The 23,557-nt window shown below is 41.9% G+C and overlaps 1 protein-coding gene across 4 annotated transcripts in view; it reads right to left on the bottom strand.

The window, feature by feature from the left end:
• Window positions 1-10,864: 10,864 nt before the first annotated feature.
• Window positions 10,865-23,557, bottom strand: part of LOC147420268 (uncharacterized) — a 96,580-nt gene continuing 83,887 nt past the window's right edge. For 3 of the 4 annotated variants that reach the window (XM_086503893.1, XM_086503891.1, XM_086503890.1), the window contains 6 exons: window positions 14,511-14,606; window positions 14,224-14,334; window positions 14,080-14,156; window positions 13,816-14,004; window positions 13,633-13,726; window positions 10,865-11,551 (listed from right to left, as the gene is read on the bottom strand). In XM_086503893.1, coding sequence (XP_086360019.1) covers window positions 11,186-11,551; window positions 13,633-13,726; window positions 13,816-14,004; window positions 14,080-14,156; window positions 14,224-14,334; window positions 14,511-14,606 — 933 coding nt within the window. In that variant the 3' untranslated portion in view covers window positions 10,865-11,185. The remainder of the gene's footprint in view (window positions 11,552-13,632; window positions 13,727-13,815; window positions 14,005-14,079; window positions 14,157-14,223; window positions 14,335-14,510; window positions 14,607-23,557) is intronic. The other variant, XM_086503892.1, reaches the window with a different exon arrangement.

The following is a 23,557-nucleotide window of genomic DNA, read 5'->3' as shown; positions in this document are numbered from 1 at the left end:
CTTGCATTATAGCCTAGATTTAAATGAAGTTATGAATGTTTTATTATGTGATGTTTGAGTTTTTTCTTAATAGTCAAGCATATCTTATAGATGCATTCAAGTGCCACATTATCAAGATCTTATAAGGGACACATTAAGTAGCTTTATTTTTGGCTTCAGAGAGTTCCTCTTTGCAAGTGTCCAATTAAAACGGGCCTTGGTAGTCCTGATTATACAAAAATAGAAAGCAAAATGTATAAAAGTATGCATGAAGCCTTTTAGGAAAAAGTTACATATATTTTGCAAGAGGTAGATTGAAGGAAAAATACCTTATTCAAAAGAATAAACTTTGGTTATCTAAAAGCACCTTATTCAAAAGAATAAATTTTGGTTCTAATCCATGTTATGTCATCTTATCACTAAGGTATATGCCCAAGTATTCATGTCTTGAAGTAAAAATGAAATTTTCACAACTAAGTTATGTCATCTTATCACTAAGGTATATGACCAAGTATTCATGTCCTCAAGTACGAATGAAATTTGCACAATTATTTCTAGCACTAAAAAACGAGTCAAACACAAAAGGAGTTTTAATGATGCTTTTAAAAGTTTCAGTACTTGAATAAGTGCCAAGATATATAAAGATAATATTTATGTATCTTCGAGTATTTTTTTTCATAATTTTATGGCTTTTCATCATAACGGATTCTGTTTTATTTTGGTTTTTGAGTATATGTTGTGTTTGTAAAGACCACATTTGAAGTTTCATCAATTTCTCAAAAACTACTCTTATGTTCTATTCAAGTGATCAATACAAACAAATAGAGGATGTTCCATGCTTGGGGGATGTACTACGTAATCCTGTTAATGTATCTCGTGAGTTCAACAGGAGGGATTTTTAAAGGCAAATACTTTAGAAAATTTAACAAAGATACATTAAAATAAGGGGGTTTTATATTCAAATTTGGAAAAAAATTTCCTGAAATAAAGAGTCATTTATATAGGGGATACTAATAGTGCACCCCTTGAGGCTCCATGGAACTATCACATGAACTAGATCCCGTAATACATACTACTCTCTCCCAAAAGAAAACATGATTATACTCATCATTAAGAGACAATTCTAGCATTCGTGCTCAAAGAGATTTCCTCCTCCAATCAAGCATGCTAGTATAATGTTGTGCATTTAAGTGATGAACCACAGTCCTTTCCACTTTGATGCTAATTGATAAGGATTCTTTTGTTTTGTTTAGCTACTCTTAACCTATTGAAGATAAGAAAATGATACCATCCCCATGAAATTGTATCATGGACATATACTTCATATATGTGCTATTTAGTTGCAGAAGTAGTCATGCTTGTGCTCTTCATTATAAAAAATTCCTCCCTTTGCTCTCAAAGAGATGCCCTCCACAATCTAGCATGTGACAAGTAGTGGTTTATTTGGACCCAGGAACTCAAAAACTATACCTCTATACTCTTTGTTTTGCTAGATAGTGATGTGTTTATCTTAAGATATACAATGTAATGGAATGGTACAAATCCATGAAAATAATCTCATGGAAGTAGCCTATATCTACATACTGTTCAATTGGAATAGTAAGCATGATCGTTCTCTTCATAAGAGAGAGTCCCTACCTTTGTGATGAAAGAGATGCCCTCCCCCCTCATGTAAGTGGAATATGCACAAACATACTTTATTTTTGCAAAATTGTGGAGCCTATCAAGCGAAGAGATTAATTTGTTTTTAGGGGAACAACAATTGCATGGCTACCTAGATTGATTTATGCAAAGACAAGCGGGGATATACTTGTAGCACTCTAGTAAATGATTTGGCTTGCAATAGAGAAACAGAGTATGTCCAAGAGGAAACAAAATTTTTAAGGACACGTACGTATTAGGTTAACCGCTTGATATTGCTTAGAAACTCACGTTTATCTTATTGTAAATATGAATTGCCTACATAACTAAGAATACAAGTGTTAGTTTTTTTTTTTCTTCATTTGTTATCTTGGTGTTTCTAAACACCATCCTCATTTGAGATCCCCTCAACATGAAAAGTGCTTTAGTAAGGGCTTGTGAACAAGTCTAATTTGTTGCTCATTTTTTATCCTAGTTTCTTAACATTGTACTCTTTGATAATTCTTTTGATTCCATTGGCCTCCCTTTAAAATGTCTTGAATTTGCAAAAAATATATTGTTTTGATTAGCACAATGTTTGATGAAAGTGTTAAAAAGTTACTCTTCCCTTTTTTTTGCCATAAAAGTTACTCTTCCTTATCAACAATGTTAAAATTATGCTTCCAAATGCCATTTGTCAATTTATATACACAAACACAAAAATATATTTGTGTGATGAGGATATGGCTAATTGTTAAGGCTAAATTTTTGATACCATCCTCTAATCACATAGAATTGTCTTAAACTATGTTTGAGCCTCATGCCCACTTGCTAGTTTAAGTGAGCCATGTGATGCTGTAACTAGCTTCAAACCTCGTCTTAATATCATATAGAGCAACAATAAGTGAGGATTGAATTTAGGTTTGAGTCTCACATCCATGTGTTAGTGCCTTGAACTAAGTTTGAGTGTGTCCACCTGCTAGTTTAAGCGAACCATATGAGGCTCGAACTCAAATTAAATATTCTTAATATCCCACATGGTAGCAAAAAGTGAGGCTTGAACTTAAGTTTCATCCCCTGGTTCATGTGCTAGTGCTTCATTTTATATGGCACAAAGGGTCCCCACAAACAACCATGAGGTCAAACTTAGTAACAAAATGCTGCAATTTCAAGTCTCAATTTAAAAAATGGGACTTGAATAATTCCCAAAATTCCTAAATATGTCTTTTGTGCCTCCTTCATGATTTTTCATGCAGTTTTTCTCCTCAAGTAGCCTTGCCTATGTGTAGCCATGGCAGCTTGTTGTTCGTGCCAATTCTTCACATAGAGGAGCATAGATTTGCAAATTGTGGTCTTCAAAACTTTTGTTGCAAAAAATGCAACTAAGCTTTGAGGATTGAAATCATCCCTTTTGGAGTTATGTTTTTGGAGATATAGTCTATTTCCCAAAGGGTACAAGGGATGGCAGCCCATAGGCAGTTTGGTGTATGGTGAGTTGTGGAAGCTCGCTTGTTTTGTGGTGTGTATATACTTAGACATTGTGGTTTTGAAGAATCTTTTTGTGAAGGGCAAATATCTTTTCCTCAAGTGAATTGTCCAACGTGAGTTCTAAATCCATGTAAGGGCAGGTGCTTCCTAGTTTCCATGGTGGTCTTTTCAGTGGGTATGTGTTAGTGTCTGATGTGTCAGGGTACTTATCTTTTTGGACTGTAACCATGGTCTTAGTTTTAAACCTTGGGGGCATGTTTACACAAGTGCTTAATGCTTAGGTAGTTTGATATACCCGAATTGTCATATGACATGTATGGATGTAACCAACGAGCAGTTTTCAATCTTCCTGTTGTTGTACTGCTATTTTGGGTCTGTAATTTGATGATGATGATGAATACACGGTGAAGTAGTTCCTTGTTTATCTCAATCATGGTGTTTATTATGCATATGCATTGCAATTTTGTGACTTAATGTGCAGTCTATTGTCTTCTCTTTCTCCTACAATGTATGTTTCTTGTACTAAATACATGTTAGGGCTATGAGCCCCTAACACTTTAGCGATCCTGCAATTGGTTCAAATTCAGCTTAAACCATATGGCACTCAGGAATGCACCAGGGTATTGACATGTTGGTTGACATAGAATACCTGCAGGAATTCTCAAATTGGGTAACCCCGCAGGAAGAGTCTAAGGAATATGCATCAAAGTTCTTGGAGGAGTTCTTCCTGAATCTACCATGGAAAATCAAAATTGCAATTGCTGACAAGGTAGTTATATCATTTTTACCTTTTGGTGCCTGCAATTTACCTTCATGTTACAGTCTATATGAAAGGAAACTGTTGGTACAATATTTAAGACATGAGAGAAGAAGCAATGCATGAGGGGGTTAGGGCAAGGGTCCAATTTACCACAACACTCATATGGCACAAGGTTTACAATGAGAAGAGAGTTTTCTAGAAGGGGAAGATAGGAAGAAGAGTTTGGTAGTGATGACCAAGAAGAACCTTTGGTGAGGGGCATCAAGGATTCTACTACTTCTCTCCATCTCACTTTACCTTCTTATGTGCACTCAATGATTGCTCTCTCTCTCTCTCTCTCTCTCTCTCTCTCTCTCTCGTAACCTAGCTTATGTAGCTTCTAATGCATTGTAACTTCTTCTTGCACTGTTGCATGTCCCCCCTGGGCGAGGGCTGCCCTGTGGGGGGTGTTAGCCAATATCTTTGCTCGCTTCCCCTAATCTACAGCTACATCAGCGCTGCCATGACCACAACAGTGTTTCTAGCACGGTCACCTGCCCTAGCTTTGTCCATGGCCGCAACGACTGATGCACTCCTAACTCCTTCAGCAAGATGCACTCCTAACTCGTTCGGCAAGACAACTGGTCCCGAGCTCAAGCTTTCTTAGCAAGAAACCTCGCGATACATCACTTACAATCCGAGTTAATTAAGGTGGCAGTCCTCTGGCTTGGATTTAGAGAGTGAGGCCATCCCATCATGACGCAGCTTTGGAAACACTTTGAAGTGTTAATTAAGGCCTACTTTTATAGCTAGGTCATACTGAAGCTAAATCTCATCATGGATACCCCAAAGGTCACCCCGAGGGGTCGATCTAGTTTCGCGGTCATTGTAGCAGCACCAAGAAAACACGACCGGATCAAAGCGCTTCAAAGAGATGTCGATCAACTTATGGAAGCGAATGGCGACCTCAAAGCGCGTCTTAGCAAGCTCAAGGCTAGCCTTGACTCTATGATCAACCTCGCCACAGACAAAGTCAAAGAAGTTGAAGCCAAAGTCACCCAACCTCACGCTGTAGCCATTGGTAAAGTCTAGACATGTGTGACAACGGAGCTTCGAGACCAGAAACTTCAAGAAGAGAAGTCCCTCAAGGTTTGGATTGGTGGGCTCCCCTCACCATGGTGCACCACCGATGATACCCTTGAAGAAGCAATTACAAGCTCAACAATATTCTGCAAACAATCAACATCCAGTCGAAAACCATTTCTTGGATCAATGACACCCATAGGCAAGTTCCACCAGAGCATTGCCTTCTGACTTTCAAGGACAAAGAGGAGTGGGTGCGGCTATTGCGCCAAACCCACCTACTCAAGGGGACGAAGGTTTGGATTGCTGAAGAGTTGACCACGAATCAACTCAAGATGAAAAAACAAGAGCTCAAAAAGGTCCACGAAGCACGAAAACGAGGTAAATGCGCAGTATACCGAGGGGGTAAAGCCATCATCCAGGAGTTTCGAACTCCCAAAGGGGCTCTCCCCTTACCCGATCCCACCTAGGTTTTGTTTCTTTTTTTTCTTCTACCTCGTAGATGGACCCTCAGTCCTTAACTGATGTGTATCTAATGCACCTACTTAGAAGGTCTCTAGTCCTATGGGTCATATCTGACCTCCGTGGACGTTAATTTAATCTATCTACCTATCTCTCTCTCTCTCTCTCATTCATGAGCATAGCAATGACTTGTACTCAAGCATATGTAAAATTGTAGCAATAATGTGCTTCTTGTTCATTAAGGACGAATGTCCAAGGGTAAATAGCCTTAACTTTCCCAAAGTATAAATGGACTAAGCTAATATCTGCAAATACATAAACGTTACAATCTATGCATCAATAGCAAATTTTTACATGAGAAACACATAATATTTTACGTTACTTTGATCTTCTATAAGGTCCCATCAAAGATCCTTTTACAAAAGGCTACAAATTCAATGAATATTGCAACAACGAGTGCTTTAATCTATACCAACACACTTCCAAAATCATCAATATAGTATGCTCAATCGTTTTAAAAATACCATCTTTGTTCTAAACAACATCGTTGTAACGTAGTTGCATCTCATTACACTTAAACAACACTATATTACAACCTACTGTAAATCTTAGGTGAAAGGTAGTTTCAAAGTTACACTAGCTACAAGAATACACTAGGTGTCCTTCTGGCCTCTTTGAAAGAATTTCCCGATGTTAGGACCCGTAGGCTTAAAATACACAAGAGCCTCAGTCCGTGTGCGATACAAATAGTATATCTGCAATTGGGTATCAAGGATTCCACTATTTCGCCCCTCACTTTACCTTCTTATCATGTGCACTCAATGGATTGCACCTACTCTCTCTCTCTCTCTCTCTCTCTCTCTCTCTCTCTAGCAAAACAATGACTTGTACTCAAGCATATGTGGAATTGTAACAATACTGTGCTTCTTATTCATTCAGGACTAATGTCCAACGATAATGAATCATCATTTCTCTTTCTGTTTAAAAATGGAATAGCTTTAAGTTTCACAATGTATGAATGGACTAAGCTAATATCTACAAAAGAATAACGTTAGACGTTATGCGTCAATAGCAAATTTTCACATGAGAAACATATAATAGTTTACGTTACTTTGATCTTCTATATGGTCCTATCAAAGATTCTTTTACAAAAAGGCTACAATTTTATTGAATATTGCAACAACCTATGCTTCAATCTACATCAACACACTTTCAAAATCATCAATATAATATGCTCAATCATTCCAAAAATACCATCTTTGTTCTAAACAACATATCTCTCTCTCTCTCTCTCTCTCTCTCTCTCTCTCTCTCTCTCTCTCTCTCTCTCTCTCTCTCTCTCTCTCTAAGTAGTGGTTTTGGAAAGACGCACAACATGACAGTGCGAGACATATGGAACCACAATCCGGATGGCGGCATGGAATTGTAATGGATCATATAGGCTAGATGTGGGTGCCTTTGACGATAGCTTCAGAGATAGAGACATTGTCTTTTACTCAAAGACACATCAGAAATCTGGACAGTTGATGCCAAGTGTGATTGGTTCTTTATGGGAGACAGCTTGTTGGCCAGACGCTAGATCCCAGCATGGGAGTCAAGGTTCAGGAGGGGTAGCAGTCTTATTCAAGGAGGAGTTACAGCCGCTATTACAGATTGTCCGGAGAGATGACCAGGCGAGATACATGTGGGTGAGACTGAGAGTTGAGATAGGTAGATTCTTATACATCGCTGTATATTACTTTCCCCCTAGCACATCAGTCTATACCTCACCTAGAGGGAAATCCCCTTTCTCTATACTTGATGATGACATATGGGAGTTCTCTAGAGATGGAGATATCATTCTCTTGGGAGACTTTAATGCCAGGACGGCCAACTCCCAAACGGTATTTTATGATACCTCGAAGGAGATGCTTAGAGAGATGGATATATCGGAGATGGGGCTTGACAGACACTCACAAGATAGAGAGCACATAGAGTATGGGAGATATCTCATGGAGATGACAACTACGCATGGTTTGGCCATACTTAATGGTCTAGAGATTTTTCCTTCGTCTAGGGGATTCACATGCTTTCCACACAGACATGGGGCCAGTACAGTGGACTATGCCATGACTTCACTGAGCTTCATCTCTAATATTCAGGATCTCAGTGTGGGTCCTAGACCTGTTGGAGTAGCAGTGGACCATGCTCTCCTGACTTTTTCAATCTCTTTCCAGTATCGTGCCTCTCAGACACCACGGAGGATTGCACACACACGGTATACTTTTACACCAGAGACGGACTCGGTTTATGTGGAGGAGATTTACAGACGGATGTGGGCAGCTGAGCCTGTATATACCGTGGAGGAGATCACCACTCTATTGACGGAGATCTTGCATGGGACAGCAGCAAAGGCATACCCACACACTCAACCAGATCAGAGAAGACATTCTGGGAACATGCCTCAAAATAGTTGGTATGATGAGGAGTGCAGAGAGATGAGAGTTCAGATTCAGAGCGAGCTTATACTTGGAGTTATTACATATAGACATTCTCGGATTGCACTTTGACGTTAGTGCGACGGAAGAAGCGGGCCTTTTTAGCCCAGCTGGAACGTGATTTGTATCAGCTCTTTTTGAGTCAAGATTCAAGCGAGGCCTAGCGTCTCTTCCATAAGCACTCACCTCCTCCAGTGATTACTTCTCCCAAGATTTGGGGTCAGTATGCAGCATCATTATATACAGTACCTGGGCAACCACCATTACCAGACCCTCTAGAGCCATGTCCAACCACTAGTACCTTCTTTACCACTGAGATGGTGAAGAACGCCATTGACAAGATGAGTACTAGGAGAGCATATGATCATGATGGTTTGGTGGCAGAGCACTTGATACATGCTAGAGATTTATTGTCAGAGGTTCTTGCGCGGTTGTTTAACCATGTCATGTGTGAGGGACTACCCGAGTCTTGGAGATTATCTACTATTGTACCTCTCTTCAAGGCAAGGAACCCCACGGTGCCAAGGAACTACCATAGTATTATGATAGGGCACACATTGGCACGGTTGTATGCATCCATTCTTGAACAGCAACTGAGTAAATGGGCAGAAAATGAGGGCATACGAGCATCAAGATAGGCTGGATTTAGGAGGGGTTTCTCCACTTTCGACCATATTCTTACAGTCGGAGCCATTATTGAGGAGGGTCGGGCACATGGGAGATGGATGTATTGTTGTCTGCAAAGCATTTGACACAGTGCCGAGGGCCAGATTGATTCACAGGCTATTGAAGTTGGGAGTACCCACAGAGATCATATGGGGGATCATGGCTTTATACGGCTCAGTGATGACTGGCCAGGTACGCACTGTTGAGGGGATTTATGACATTACTCATTCCACTATTGGAGTGAAACAAGGGTGTCCTTTGTCCCCTACACTTTTTGGTATGTATGTAGATGAGCTCTCTGACTACATTGACAGAGAGGGTGACAGAGGCGCTCAGCTAGCAGGGACAAGGATCCCTTTATTATTATATGTTGATGATATTGTATTGATATCAGAGTCGCCAGAGGGCATGAAGAGACAGTTGGATGCATTGCACAACTTTGCAGAGGATAGTGGACTGTCTGTGAACCTTGGTAAAACCAAGGTTATGGTGTTTAACACCACACCACAGTGGGTCAAGAGATCGGCACCTACAATCGTATATGGTCACGACACTGTGGATTACACAGATGAATATACATATCTGGGGGTGGTATTCACGGGACCGAGGTTTACTCTGAGGAGAGCAATAGAGACTAGACTGTCCAGAGCCTATGCGGAATTGGGAGGGCTAGAGAGGATTTGTTCGCAGGTTCAGTTTCAAGAACCACGAACAAAGCTATGGCTCTTTCATACTTTGGTTGCTTCAGCTATGCTTTATGGGGTCCAGGTTTGGGGACCATCTGTGAATCATGACAGTTGGAGGAACATGGAGAGACCCTTGGTATTTATGATATCCTAAATGATTAGAGCCAAGGCCTCCGTACCACTTGCGATTAATCGAGCGGAGGTAGCCGCCCCTCCTATAGAGATTGGAGCTCTTACTAGATCAATTTCCTTTATGCACAATCTATGGGATACACGTTGAGGCAGATATACTAGATTGGCTCTCGAGTCCTCTAGACAGTTAGCGATGCAAGGAGACGCATCGTGTTGGTATGTGCAAATGACCTCATGGTTTCAAAGGCATGGTCTCAACATGGATAGATTGCCTCCTTTTCAATATTCCCTGGATGCACCCTCCCTGGCAATCACACAGACGGAGATCACTAGACTCAATCGTCGGGATCTTATACAGTTGGACACCAAGAGGACATGGGTAGAGTCGATGCAAGAGTTGTGCACGAAGATGGCTTTCTACAAAGAGCATCTTCTCCAACTTTCGGGAGATGGGTTTCTGACTCATCCGAGCTACATGGACACTCATTTGTCTTATGGTCTGCGATGTGCTATTGGTCAGATTCGCACATCCTCACACCAACTGGAGATTGAGACAAGTAGATTCAGAGGGATAGCACCGGAGTCTAGGATATGCCAACTATGCGATAGAGAGCCTGAGACAAAGCTACACTACATATACCACTACACTGTGTATTATGGCTTCCATTCCTTATTCAGGGAGGGTTTTGGATCCCTAGATAGTCATGAGGTATCAAGATAAGAGATGCCTTGGCTTATATCTACTTGAGCTACACCGACATAGAGATAGTCTGCTGAGGAGACATGGAGTACAACAATTTCAATAGAGAGATTACGGACTTTTTTGGATCGAGGGAGCCAGGAGACCAACCACCAACATAGGGTTGTACCCGCATTCATACCAAAGGCACGCTCATTGACGGGGCGACTGAGCTCGGGAGATCGAGACGACCACGACCGAGACACAGGAGCACGCTCTATCGACAGAGACTCCAGCAAAGGATCAGAGGCATTCTAGCACGACACCCACATTGTCATTGAGGGCCTATTCTACAATTTCACATTTCACACTTCATTTTCAGTTTTCCTTTTTAACATTCAATACTTTTTGTGCTTGTACTTCAGACATTGTATTAGATTCGCCATTTTGTATCTGATGGTCTCATAGGTCATTTTGGCCTTTTGAAGACGTTAATATATCATTTCATCTGTGTGTGTGTGTGTGTGTGTGTGTGTGTGTGTGTGTGTGTGTGTGTGTGTGTGTGTGTGTGTGTGTGTGTGTGTGTGTGTGTGTGTGTGTGTGTGTGTGCACGAGCGCGTGTTAAAAAGATATTGCATTTTAAAACGAAGTACCTTCTAACGAAACTTTTTTCTTTCTGGTTGTTATAAGAGAGGCATTAACCAAGCTTTGTATTTTGTATATGTAGGCCAATGTGTATGTGTGCGCGCGCTAGAGAGAGAGAGAGAGAGAGAGAGAGAGATCTGACATTTATTTTCCTATTGTATAAAGAGGGGCATTGAGTGGTGGGGCACACACACTCTTTCTCATCCTCTCATGTAGACCATTGTGATTTTTCACCTTGTTTACATCAGGGTCAAGGCTAGAAAAATACATTTTTCCTAACCGAACTAAGTAAGGGGAAACTTGAAATTCTCCTGGTTTTTAGGTCAATTTTTAGCTTTTGCCGGTAATTTCACTAAAACTTGTGTAAATTTGCCGGTTTTCTTAAAGGCGAGCTCAAAATCTAACTGGGATTTATAATTTCAGCCGGTTAAAATACACTAGACCCCGATTTTTTTTCTAACACTGATCAGGGTGTGTTATGACTAGGAGCTCAAAAAGCTATATACATGGCAAAGAAAAATGCGTTCCTTCACAAACTACGCTCTGTTGAGGGAGTGGGAAACTCGCGAGGGTGCGACCTCGAAGACTCCGCAACGTTCAAGCTCGCCAATCTGCTCAGGCAACTTTTGCAGATTTCCGCAACCAAAAGGATAGCCTCGATTGATGTCCTTCCAAAAGTCAACAACAAATCCACAGCTGCTCCTTGACAACCAGAAGCACGAAAGCCCATACCAATTGCATCCTCTACTATCTCAGCGTGCATATGGTTGGCATCAGTGGCTTGCAACCAGCCTCCCACAGTTACAATTAGACTCTGTGACTCACAAATGACCAGATCCAGCTCCTCGCTTTCATCAAAACCAGTATCTGTGCGCCCGTCCAACGCTCCCCTCACCTGCAATAAATGCATCACGTGAACATTACTATTGCCATACACTGCCAAATACAATTCATTCAAATAACACATTGCAAAACACTTGATTGTGGCTGTAGAAATTTTATGCGGCAAGAAACACTAATTGACCAATCAAAGAATCAGTCCTCATAATGCGGAAGAGTATTTTTCATCTTGATGGGGAGTATCCTTGATTCCTTCGTCTCACATTGAGGCCTGCAAGAACTACTTTGTTCCTCAGGAGAACAAAACATTAGCATGGCCTTGCCAACTGCACTGACTGCAAGAGTTGTGCTCTAGTAACACAGAAAGAAGAAAGCAAGAAAGATTGGTACATCTCTTAAGGACCAAACCCATAAGACCAGGTACAATCAATCATGAGCGCACTGCTTTTGTCACCCCGTTGATCTTCTTTGATCCTGGAGCCTCTAAGAACTTTCTCTGTTTTGCTCCCTTTGTACATATTTCCTTCTAAGAAAATTTCTATTTTTGACATCGAAGGATTATGATAAAGAATTGTTTAAAATATCTTGACCCATGATACATGGCCTACCAGCACGCCTTAGATGGTTACCTGAACCCGCGTAAGCGGCGATCCTCGATCCACTTGAGATAATGTTATGCCTAAATTGTCTATATTGGATGTCACCCATCTCAACTGTTAGATGTATCCCAGGACCCGTTCTAATGGTCATACACTAGACCGTCGGATGGCATCCGAAGACCCGCATTTACAGTTGAATGACATCCCATGACCCGCTCTGACGGCCACACTGAACGATCAGATAATATCTAAAGCTATGGTTTGCAGAGTTTATGCAACAATTCAGATTTTCTTGTTCAGAGTTTGCATAGACTGTATCTGTGATTTGCATGGCATCTATGTAAGCACACATGCTTGAATCAGTTTATCCGGATCCCATAGAAGCCAGCAACACAGCCACCGCTCTCAAATCCAAAACAGCCCATAATTGACATGTGCCATTGACCACGTGTCTCTTCCCACATGATTCCACAACTCGAATGCAGGTCCAAGCTGAGGTGGAGGGCCAAATATAGTTGCACCCAGAGAATATATTGTACAATTATCCAAAACTTGATTGGCAGGCATAGGTCGAGAAGGTTCAAACATTAGATGAACCCAGCCATAAATCTGTTCTTCACATACAATTATGGTCAAGATCCTTCACAATTTAATGCTTACTGAGATGCTTAAGGACCAGACACAAGAAAAATATACCTACTCTCTCTCCAAGTGGAGCAAAAAAATCTCAAAGCGAAGAGGGCATTTGTGATTTCATCTGACTTGCTACTGGACCTTACATACAGATTTGAAAACTAATCTGTAACCCTCGGCCTCCCATAGCGCAATCAATCTTTCACATGCACATCATGAAAACATGGGCAATGTCAAAATGCTCGGCATGGGCATAAAACCCCACATTCAAAAATCTACATCCGGTCCACCGAAGCATAGAAGATGCAGGACCAGGATCCCAACAAAATTTTGCAGGATTTCCACATTCAATGGAGGATCCCTTTGTATATATGGAGGATTGAGTATCATACCGTAGAGGCTGGCAGCTAAATAAAGATGCCCAAGGGCTGGATCAAATGGCATTCTTTTGGGAATCCAAGGCACAAATGAGCAAATGAGCCTGCAGGTCTTTCAGTCACTGACCCTAGAGATAAGATGTGACATGCAGGAAACGCTGTGCTGGCTAACATCTGGACCTGGCATACCCCATTTATATGGCTGTTGTTGTGGACGATGCAATTATATATGAAGGGTGGCTCCAATATGTTGGAGGATATTCATAGCTTAACTCTTGGTGCTTTTATGGAGACAAGGATACCAACATAGCTATACAAAGAAATTTTACTAGCTTGGGTAGCATTTTTAGGCAGTGTAATTGGTATTTTGAGAGTCCGCACTGATTTTCAGAAACGAGATCAGAACCACCAGACTATTTTGGCAAGAACTTAGGAGGATAACTACAAACTTCAAGGAGTCGGGGGGAACTTCCTTTTCGAGATCACCAAGGAAGAGCAAAGAGAAAGCACTTACTATATTTTCTTACCTTAATCAATGCTTGATGTAGATGATTAACCAAGCTGCACAGTTTCTGCAAATTCGATAGTACGCTCCATGAAAAGGCATTTTCAGTTTGTGACCTTCATGAACAAGCAAACCTGATTTAATTTATGGCTTTGTTTCAATTACAAAAAGAGAACAAACAAATAGGACCTATCGGTTCACTTGCCTGGCAATCCTAGAGTCATCCTTCACTCTAGTCCTGAGGAAAGTTTGAGCTTTAGATCTGAAACCCATGTTATTATGCCCCTTGACCCAGGACTTTGAAGGCCACTGAAGCAAAGTGGTTTTTCTATTGTGTTTACGATAATGATTACTTCCTGTTTCATCATGATATTGAGAGAGATGCTGCGGCTCACTGTAGGCAATCCTACAACATGTTAAGAAAAGAAACTATGCCATTTTACAGAAGCTCTTTCTGCTACAAGCTCACCACCGTCCTTGAATTCTTGCAAGTTCTTCGGTTAGATTAGCCACTTGTATAAGAGCATCTCCTTTGTCAATTGTCACCTGATTCCACCCAAGAATGAAACAATCTTCGAAATGACTACCAACAAACACTTTAACTTAAGCTGACCTTTAACAATTGCTTATGTAGCTCTGCAATCTTTTTTTCACGAGCAGCAATCATGTTCTCCCTGCAGATATTCCTTTCATCCTGTTGAGACAGTAGCAACAATGCAGCCACCTGAACAAAAAAAATCTTATTTTACTACATTGCACCAGATCAGATTCATGCACCAGAATGCCAGGCCTCAAGAGATTACTAGAATCATAGATGTGTGCTGCAATGCCTAGATACCGACGAATAATGCATACATGACTAAAATAAAATAAAATAAACAGTATTCAAAGATGTATTACCTTCTCCTCTAAAGCAATGGCTAATGCCTCTTTTGTAACTGCAATTTCGGATTCATCAGCTTGCTGCGGTAAAATTTTGTTGTTTGTAACATCTTTCTGAAAAATAGTTTGTTATAGTTTAGCAACATAGGTTGAGTTAGAAAAACACCATAGATTGCAGTTAAATTGCATGCTATGGATATGAGATGCAATATACAGAGACAAGCTACATTATCGCTTGACGGCATTTGGTTTTTCTTGTCATTCTGTCTCCAACCATTTCTTTTTGGCTTACACTGAAACACTTATGCTCACTTCAAAAGACGGGACTAAACCTACTATCACTTGAGTTCAGTAAACTAGATTGTCTAACAGATTCAATAAAAATCTCAGAGGTCCCATATAGTTGGCTAAAAAAGTGCGCTCACCACTGCTGCTGCTGAAACAGGAAAGGCACCTGAAAAGGCTGTATAGCTGCACCCTCTCACAACACCTCGGTAAAACGGATCACTATCTTTTGTTAAAAAAAGCTCTTATGAGTTATAAGAACCTTGAAGCAAACACTTTTTTTTATTTAATTTTCCATGATACCCAGAGTGGATCGCAAATCTAGATGTATGTGATTGATCCTATATGTTATGTCCCTAGGCATCAGGATGGGCGCCTGAGCTAAGCCCGGCCAAGTGTGGATATTGCCACTATTAGGTGAGTCCTATAAATAGGACAGAGGGAGTCTTTGGCAAGCTTTTCTTTTCTCATTCTTGGAGAGAGATATTAGTAGTCACCACATGGATACTTGGTGTGTCTTGACTTAAAGGTTCTACCTCTCTGTATCCGTTTTCACATGAGGATGCCCTTCAGAACCAACCACTCCTAGGACATGGAAACCCTCCGTACGCAATCTGGTGAAAAGTCTTGGATTTAATGGAGTATGCTTTGTGAATCTTGTTTCGCAAAGAGAGGGGAAAAGAGGGGAATTTTTATGTTTTGTACTGTGTACTGACATTGTTGTCCATTGGAGGAGTATTCCTCATGGTTTATGGAAGCCAAAGAGAAAATTGATGCATGGGGCCCGTATGCTTGCAAGGTTGTTCCCAAGCTAAGGACAAGATGAAAGTAGCACTCAGCTTCATAAGTAGCTTCTCGATATCTTCTGCATTCGGTATCAGTAACAGTTTACAAAGAGCAGCAGCACAAGAGATGTATACTCAGTTGGGGGCAGCCATGTGCAGACGCATGGTCTGTCGAGCACTCACACAGCGGTGCTTGGCAGCTAAGAGGCGTTTCGGACGCAGCGGTGGTACCCCCTCCCCTCACGTCAGCTGCAAACTCTCAACCCCCGCCTCTCCTTGTAACTCTACCAGATAGGGTGGAGTTTACACATTCATGCTCACTACCCCACCTTGCAGCACTGTTCAAGCACCAAAAGACAAGCATCCTCACATCACCTGTAACCATGCCTTTTTGAGGGTGTGAAAGGCCTCTAAGCAGGCCCTTCAGCAACCCACGCAGACTCCCTTCTGATTCACGACATGAGGATTTGACATCCACCCTAAAATTTCAATGGACACTCAGTTTCACGAATTGCCATTCCATATGGAATGGCACAATGCCATTCCAAAAACAATTCTCGATATTCATACCATTCCAGTAACTTTCGACATTCAACCTCAAAAAATAAATCTCCACATAGCACTGCAAAGAATACATTATAATAGAGCAATCCACCTCAATGCTAACTGAATTGCTTCTTGTACCTCATTAGGCTAAAAGATGTCGTGATCAAAGCACATTTTTTGGATTTTCAATCTTTGGAGTGTTCATACAAGGAGCATCAACAAATTTAAACTCTTAACAATTGATTGCGAAACTTGATCTTGATCTTATTCATCTTTGAAGTGCCTCTCTCACATGCCATGGTTGAGAGAGGTAGCATTAGCAATGCTCTTCAAAGCTTTATGGTCCAAGGAAAAGAATGCTCCCACTCTGCATGATTATTGGTATCCAACCATGATTATTGTTATCCAACCAAGTTACATACATATCTTTCCCTTTAGCAATTCCGCATTCTAGTTATGAAAGACCTGCCGTCTCCTTTGCACTCGTGCTCAATAATCGGCAAACTTTCTCCTTGCCTAAAGTGCTTACATAAAACTGTCAACCATTGTCTAAACAAAACATCTAGCTTTTCCAACTTTGGATCATAGTCTTTTGGTGAGAAATATTTTGCTGTTTCGAAAACACCAAAATCCACTTTAAAGTGATCCCACAATGATTGGCTTATGCTTCTAACATAACCGTGACATAAATGTATTGAATATACATATACGATATCATAAGTCTCACGAGGATTAGCTATATCTACTTCATACATTGGAGCCAAATGTAAACAATGAGAGTGCATGGTACCTTTCTCATCTTTATGTGCTTGTGGTAAGTATTGGCTCACCATTTGGGTACTACGTCAGTAATGCGGGGATATTGGTATTGTTATAATGAGTCAACTTCCCTTCCCCTTGCCAAAAGAACATATGGGCATCGGTCGGTAACGCGGCCATATGATGCTCGTATGCAAACTATTATTTGTGACGCGAGACATGGGAGAGGCAAATACATTGATAATGAAAAATACAGAGTACACAGAATAAATAGATGAAATAAAGAGTTTGTATGGATAATAATTACAAGAAGAGCATAGCTCGTTTCATAACCTCCCGACCACCCCCAACCTATCTCAATCTCAATCTCAATCACACTCTCACTCTCAATCACAATCGCAATCTCAATCTCAATCTAATGCACAATCTCAATCTCAATCACTCTCTCAATCTCAATCACAATCACTCTCAAAAATCGCAAAAATCTACTCAAAGGCAAGGACAGCATCAATCCTTTAGCAGCGTGCCTTGCACATCCAGATGATTTTGAAAAGTATAGTGTCACAAAACATCTTCCTGACGGGTTGCTGAAAGATTTGTTTCTTGGTCCTGTCACGGCTGTCTTTTTGCGAGTTTTGACAGAAACAAATTGCCAGCAGCAACAGGATAGCCTACAAGCAGCAACACGTTAGCTTACAAACAAATATACACAGGTAATATCTGTTTTGTTTCATCCAATCAAGAAGTGATTGCACTCTTTTATGATAGTACAAAATGATGTTTTAAATTTGATTATCATGTTGAATTGGTTGCACGAGTATGTTCTTTTGGCTATTTTGTAGACAATGCAAAAACCAATGTGTGAAACAGGATCTGTGCAAGGTATCATGATAATGGGACTGTGATCGTCTTGCGATTCCGATTATAATCGTTGTTGCCATCAAGAGATTGAAAAGCTTCAAACTCAAAAGCAATTGGCCTCAAAAGCACTAGCGCCAAAATCTGCTAATGCATTTTGCAAAAATTTGTATGGTTGTCACATCATCGACGTAAAACGCGAAAATCCGTGCACGCTGCCACGTTATCAGGTCAATGCAAAATTCGAAAACTCTGTACAGCCTCTGCCACGTCATCAGCTTATTACGCAGGCCTTTTATGTGTGTCCCCTACTTTGTTTTGATGTCTTCGGTCACTTGGGCCCCATCGAGCGGGGTCCCATAAGTTGGTGGGAGCTTCTCTTTTAAAATAGGCCACTCGGTAAGACTTTGCAAATTGGTAAAACTTCTTTTGTTGCTTTCGCTTCTTTTGATGCTTCTTGTTAGGGTTTAGGCCCCTCGGCCGGGATCTGCAGGTTGGCTCCGTTCTTCAGTGGCTTGACACGTCAGCAGTTTGTGGCATCCCCCCTTCTTGAAACAAAGTAATCGTCCCCGATTACAGTATATCTGCAAAACAACTCAACTTAGCTCAAAAAAATCCGAGGGTCATTCGGAGGGACAATCAGTTTTCTCATTCCAAAAAATTGGAGCTCTTGATATCTTGGCTCACTGGCTTTCCAAAAAAATATCATCCAATAAGGAGTCTCGTTCCAGATCGAAGCTCTTGATATTTTGGCGTAGTAAAATTAGCCATCACACCCACACCGTGTTGATCTCCAACAAGTGTCTTGATGCACTAAAATTACATACCCAGACAATCTTATCCAATTAGGAATATTCAGTGGTTGGCACATCACAATGCAGCACAAATGCTCACATATGCATGTTACAAGACATAGAAACATAAGGCTACCGATGAACACTCCCCGCGTAAATAACCATCCAGGTCCGAGCGATGAGCTGTTCAACGACTCCCTCAGCACTCCTCCCACAAATAACCTAAAAAGATATGGGTCGGGAGATATAGAGGCCTTTTGCAACCAAACGCCCCCAGACTGCAGCCTACGTCGTTTGGAGGTGCTGAGAATCCATTGCTCAGACTTCTTAATGCTCCCCCCGTAAATAACCACAAGGGTTCGGGCCATGAGTAAAAATAGTACTTTTCAAACATTCAATATTCCCTCCCCCCCAAATAACCACATGGCACAAGGGTCCGGGCCACGAGTATGTGCAAGCATTCTCAAACATCAATTTTCTCGCTACTCCACTCTAGAGTAAATCTCCAGATTCCAAACAGGATCACCAAACAAGTTCTCAAACAAAATTCAAAAAATTGTTGATTCAAATTGAGAAAGCATTCTCGACATCAGTTAAGCTCGAAAGCGGCATGATTTATAAACTCTTGAATCGTCGAAATTGGCTTGGACAAACAGTGTTCATGTGGTGGTGATAGTAGCCCAAAGCTATAGCAATCACACTAGGTCTTCACGGTTCGAGAAAGAGACACTTGCTAAGAGATGTCTCGAAATTCCAAGTTGTAATCTGCTAGGCTTTCCGTGGCAAGCATTTCAGGATACCCCACTTTGCCAGAATCTGCACTCTGAAGGAAAATGCCAAAAAGCATGTAACTTCGGGCAAAAATTTTATTGATAGCTTACCAAGTCCTTGGAGTGTGCGGCTTGGTAGCTATAGACATCCACCATTGCATGGCATTGCCTCTGAGAAAAACGGTGGCTTGAAAAAAAAAACGATCCTTCTCGTGCAAGTGATCTTGAATTCCTTATGGCTTATGCCATGTAAGACAACGATGAAGACGAGAGCGCGCAACCTTGTGAGCATGTACGCGGGCCGTGCATGTCCAAGCACGAGTAGCTACATGCCCTTTGATTGCACAACCAAGGATCATTCGCACCATGACTCAATACCTAGCATGAGCATTTTTCACCATGAGAACCCAGTGTTATGACAACATGTGAACCACCTCTTATAGGTCACTTAATTTATTAAGTGACTTAATAATTTACCAAATCGTGGGGGCTAGGGGAGCAATTGCTCGACCCAGTTTGTGGCAAGTACAAAAGAAGGCCCTTGGCAATAGAGAGAAGTAGAAGACAAGAAGGGAGCACATGCATCAGGTGCACACGCCTCCCAGTGTTTTCTCAAGCAGTTCAACCCAACGTTTTCAGCATCAGAAAATCAGCGTTTTCAGCCCACAGCCACCAGCGTTTCAGTTTCCAGCCTCAGCCTCACGAGAACCTGCAACAACCATTGCAGATCCTCGCCGGTTGTCCCATCTACACCCAGATCAGCCTAGCGTTTTCAGTTCAGTAGAGATCAGCCTAGCGTTTACAGATTCAGCACAGATCAGCCAGCGTCGTAGAGTACCGCAGCATCTAGAAGCATTGTACCAAACTTTGTGCAATTTAAAGCAAATACCTCTCTAGCAATAAAGAGAAGGGCCCTTGGAGGGGGTTTTGGGACCCCATCTGGTGTCATCTCTCTCTCTCTCTCTCTCTCTCTCTCTCTCTCTCTCTCTCCTCTCTCTCTCTCTCTCTCTCTCTCTCTCAGTTTGCATTCCACTCTCTTGTTTGGTCACTGCACATTCTCTCACGAAGCACAAAAGGCTCTCCCTTCCGCTAAGTAAAAGGAACCTTGAGCACCCACTGATCACTCATCTTGAGCCATACACCATCATTCACTTCTGCTACACATTACAAACGGGGACGGGCACCAAGTGCCAACGAAAAAGAACAGATTGAACAACTTTAAGCACTTCAAATAACACTGAACTGAAAGATATGCACAACACACGAGACAAGAGTGGCGGAGTTCCACCCCAAGAGAGCACTGGCCTCAAACCATGGCGCCCCTTTTGATGTTTCTTTATATTGCTTCAATTGAATACATCATCGGTACTCCATCCTTAGCACCTTCACACTGAAGCATACCAGAGAATGAGCCCATGGCGCATATTAGAGAACCTTGGCCTTTGAAAAGCAATTACATGAGAAACTTCAAACTCAAAAGCATCTGGCCTCAAAAGGACTAGCACCAAAGCTGCCCAGCACGTTTTGTGGAAATCAGTACAGCTGCCACATCATCAACGTAAAACGCGAGAGTTTCACCTACAACAATGAAGGCCAAGTCGCCATGAGTTGGTGCCTCGGCACTGAAATCCGAGCAGTAAAAGATTGGATAGGCTCAGTTCGAAGTCTTTTAGGCTCCACACGACACATTATAAGTTGGTGGGTACTCACACACATAATAGTTCACAATGAGTCAAACTCAGCCTTCCTCTTCTCCTTCATCGATTTTGGGCGCCCCCTCTTACTGATGAGTCTGGGAATTGCACTTGGAGCCGCCATGTGTCCTCTATGCCCATTTGAGTTAAACACCTAGTAGTGGGTGCACGTGATCATAGCTTTAATAGAAATCTTGCCTCCTCCCTTGTTCTATGTAGCACGATAATTCTACTCTCCTGCACCGCTCTCCCCTTTGAATACAAAATTGTGATGCCCAGCTCAAGGGCTACCCATATGTATGTACAGTTGTGTGGGTTCATGCGCCTTTGCCGAGGCAAGAGCCTCTTGTACAAGTACTAGATTAGCTAGTTGCTAATCCCCCATAGGTACACGTTGATTTGGAGAGATTTCATGCGAGAAATGTCGTCAAAATGAAAGGGCAAGTAGCCCTATAGGTGCGGTAGCTCGATAGCTTGCTACGGATGCGACCATCACGCGAAACGGAGCCCGAAACAGGTAATTACAGCATGCTGTGTATTTTTGCAGGTTTAGGGTTCTTACCCTTTTTGATCCCTAATAGTCCCAAGAGCTTCGACGAAGCTAGGGAATTTCTGTGCAAGTGTTTTGGTGCATTTTAGAGGCCGAAAACAGAGAACTCACCGTGCTGTAATTTCTTGCTAGGTTTTAGTAAAGTGCTCTAATGAGCCGGGAAAGTCACCTATTGCATGGGGATTGTCTGTGAAGCCTCCTACAGTAGTTATGCTACCGAAAATGGGCTAGAGTAGGTCATTTTCAGCCCAATAAAAGTGGGACAGCTCGTAGGAATTTACAAGTTTTCTCCAAAGTTTAATTGAATAAAGAAATACCGAAAGAGGCCCAACCTTTTGGGCCAACGCAGTGTCACTGTTTGCTTGGGAGCACTCTAGCTGCCAAGGCGTGGTTTGTTTGAAGTATTAAATTCCAATCTCAAGTTTATTCGTGAAGTTCCTTTGTGTCGTAAAGTTCAAGTAAAGTTAAACAATGTAAAGATCAAGGTGAAAGCCAAAGTCTACAGTCCTTTAGTGAGTCTACGGGCCGGTTTCAGAACTGGCAGCTTGTAAAAAAATTCCTAGAAAAGAGGGAGAAATTCAGCCCTCAATGATTCAAGAGCTCGAGAAGATCAAAGAACATGTGAAAACTTTCCGGGAAGAGAAAGAGCAGAATTCGAGAACAACCTCTTCCTGGGCGGATGTCCTCACCAAAATGCAAAAGAAGTTTGTTGAAGTTAAAGAGTGGATTGAGGTTGCAAAGAAGGGAAAGGCTAAGTTGATTGAAGCTACACCAACAACCACCATTATCAATATGACCATCGAGGAAGAGCAGAAGAGGAAGACTAGAGCCCTTCACGTGCGTGTTACAAGCCTTGAGGACATGAGGAAGAACCATGAAAGAACTCTTGAAACACATGGGCATTTCTGAAGCCACACGCACAGGTGCATAGAGAGTGGGAAAGAAAGGAAACGGTGGGGAAGGAAGTTCTGCGAAAAGAGCACTCATTTTACATTTCCCCTATTGTGGATACTAGGAGAGAGTTCTTGAAGAAGAAACCAACTCTTGGGATATTTCTCGGTAATGACCTAGCGCAAATTGCACACATGCAAGAGCTGATGCCAAAAATCAAGGCTGCGAGGGAGAAGGGAAAAATTGCTTTCTATAGAGGGGGGAGAGTGGTGATCTTGGAAAGACACATCACATGATGGCGCAAGACCTATGGGAGCAGCCTTAAAACGGGCATATGGCACTATAATGGATCAATGAAGCTAGATGTTGGTGCATTTGAGGATAGCTTCAAGGGAAGAGACAATATTTTCTACTCTGAGACACATCAAACTCGCGGTGTCACATTTCTTAGAGTGACCGAATACCATTGGGAGACCACTTGTAGACGGGAGGTGAGATCATAGCATAGAGGACATCGGTCAAGAGGTGTCACAGTTTTATTCACGAGAGAATTGCACCCTTGTATTGCTAAGAGGGATGAGCATGCTAGATATATGTGGGTCATGGTGAGAGCAGAGATGGGGAGGCCACTTTATATTGCAATATGCTATTTCCCCCAAGCACACCTCTCTATGCATCACCCAAGGGGCAGTCACCAACATGATTTTAGATGAGGACAAATGGGAGTTCTCTAGGGATGGGATACCATCCTCCTAGGGGACTTCAATGCCAGGACGGGCCACTCTCAAACAGCCTTCTATGATACCTCAAAGCAGATGTTAAGAGAACTGGATGTCAGTGATCTAGGATTGACCAAGTGCCACCACTGACCAGAGGTACATTGAATGACAGCGCCATTGAGCTTGGGAGAGCTAGACGCCCACGTCTACGAGGGCCACCACGACATCGCAAAGACTCCCTCAGAGGATAAGGACTATTCTAGCACGGCATGGAAGATTTCATGGGAGACGTCCATTACAGCTAACTATGATACAGTACATCCTCGGACACTAAAGTTCTCTCTCTCTCTCTCTCTCTCTCTCTCTCTAACTTTTAATGGCCTATTAACTTGCGTGTAGCAGAAAATAGCATGA

This window comes from Adiantum capillus-veneris, chromosome 28 (genome assembly GCF_014529385.1).
Source record: "Adiantum capillus-veneris isolate H3 chromosome 28, ASM1452938v2, whole genome shotgun sequence".
Classification (NCBI taxonomy): Eukaryota; Viridiplantae; Streptophyta; class Polypodiopsida; order Polypodiales; family Pteridaceae; genus Adiantum; species Adiantum capillus-veneris.
This window is presented reverse-complemented; position numbering and strand designations above follow the sequence as displayed.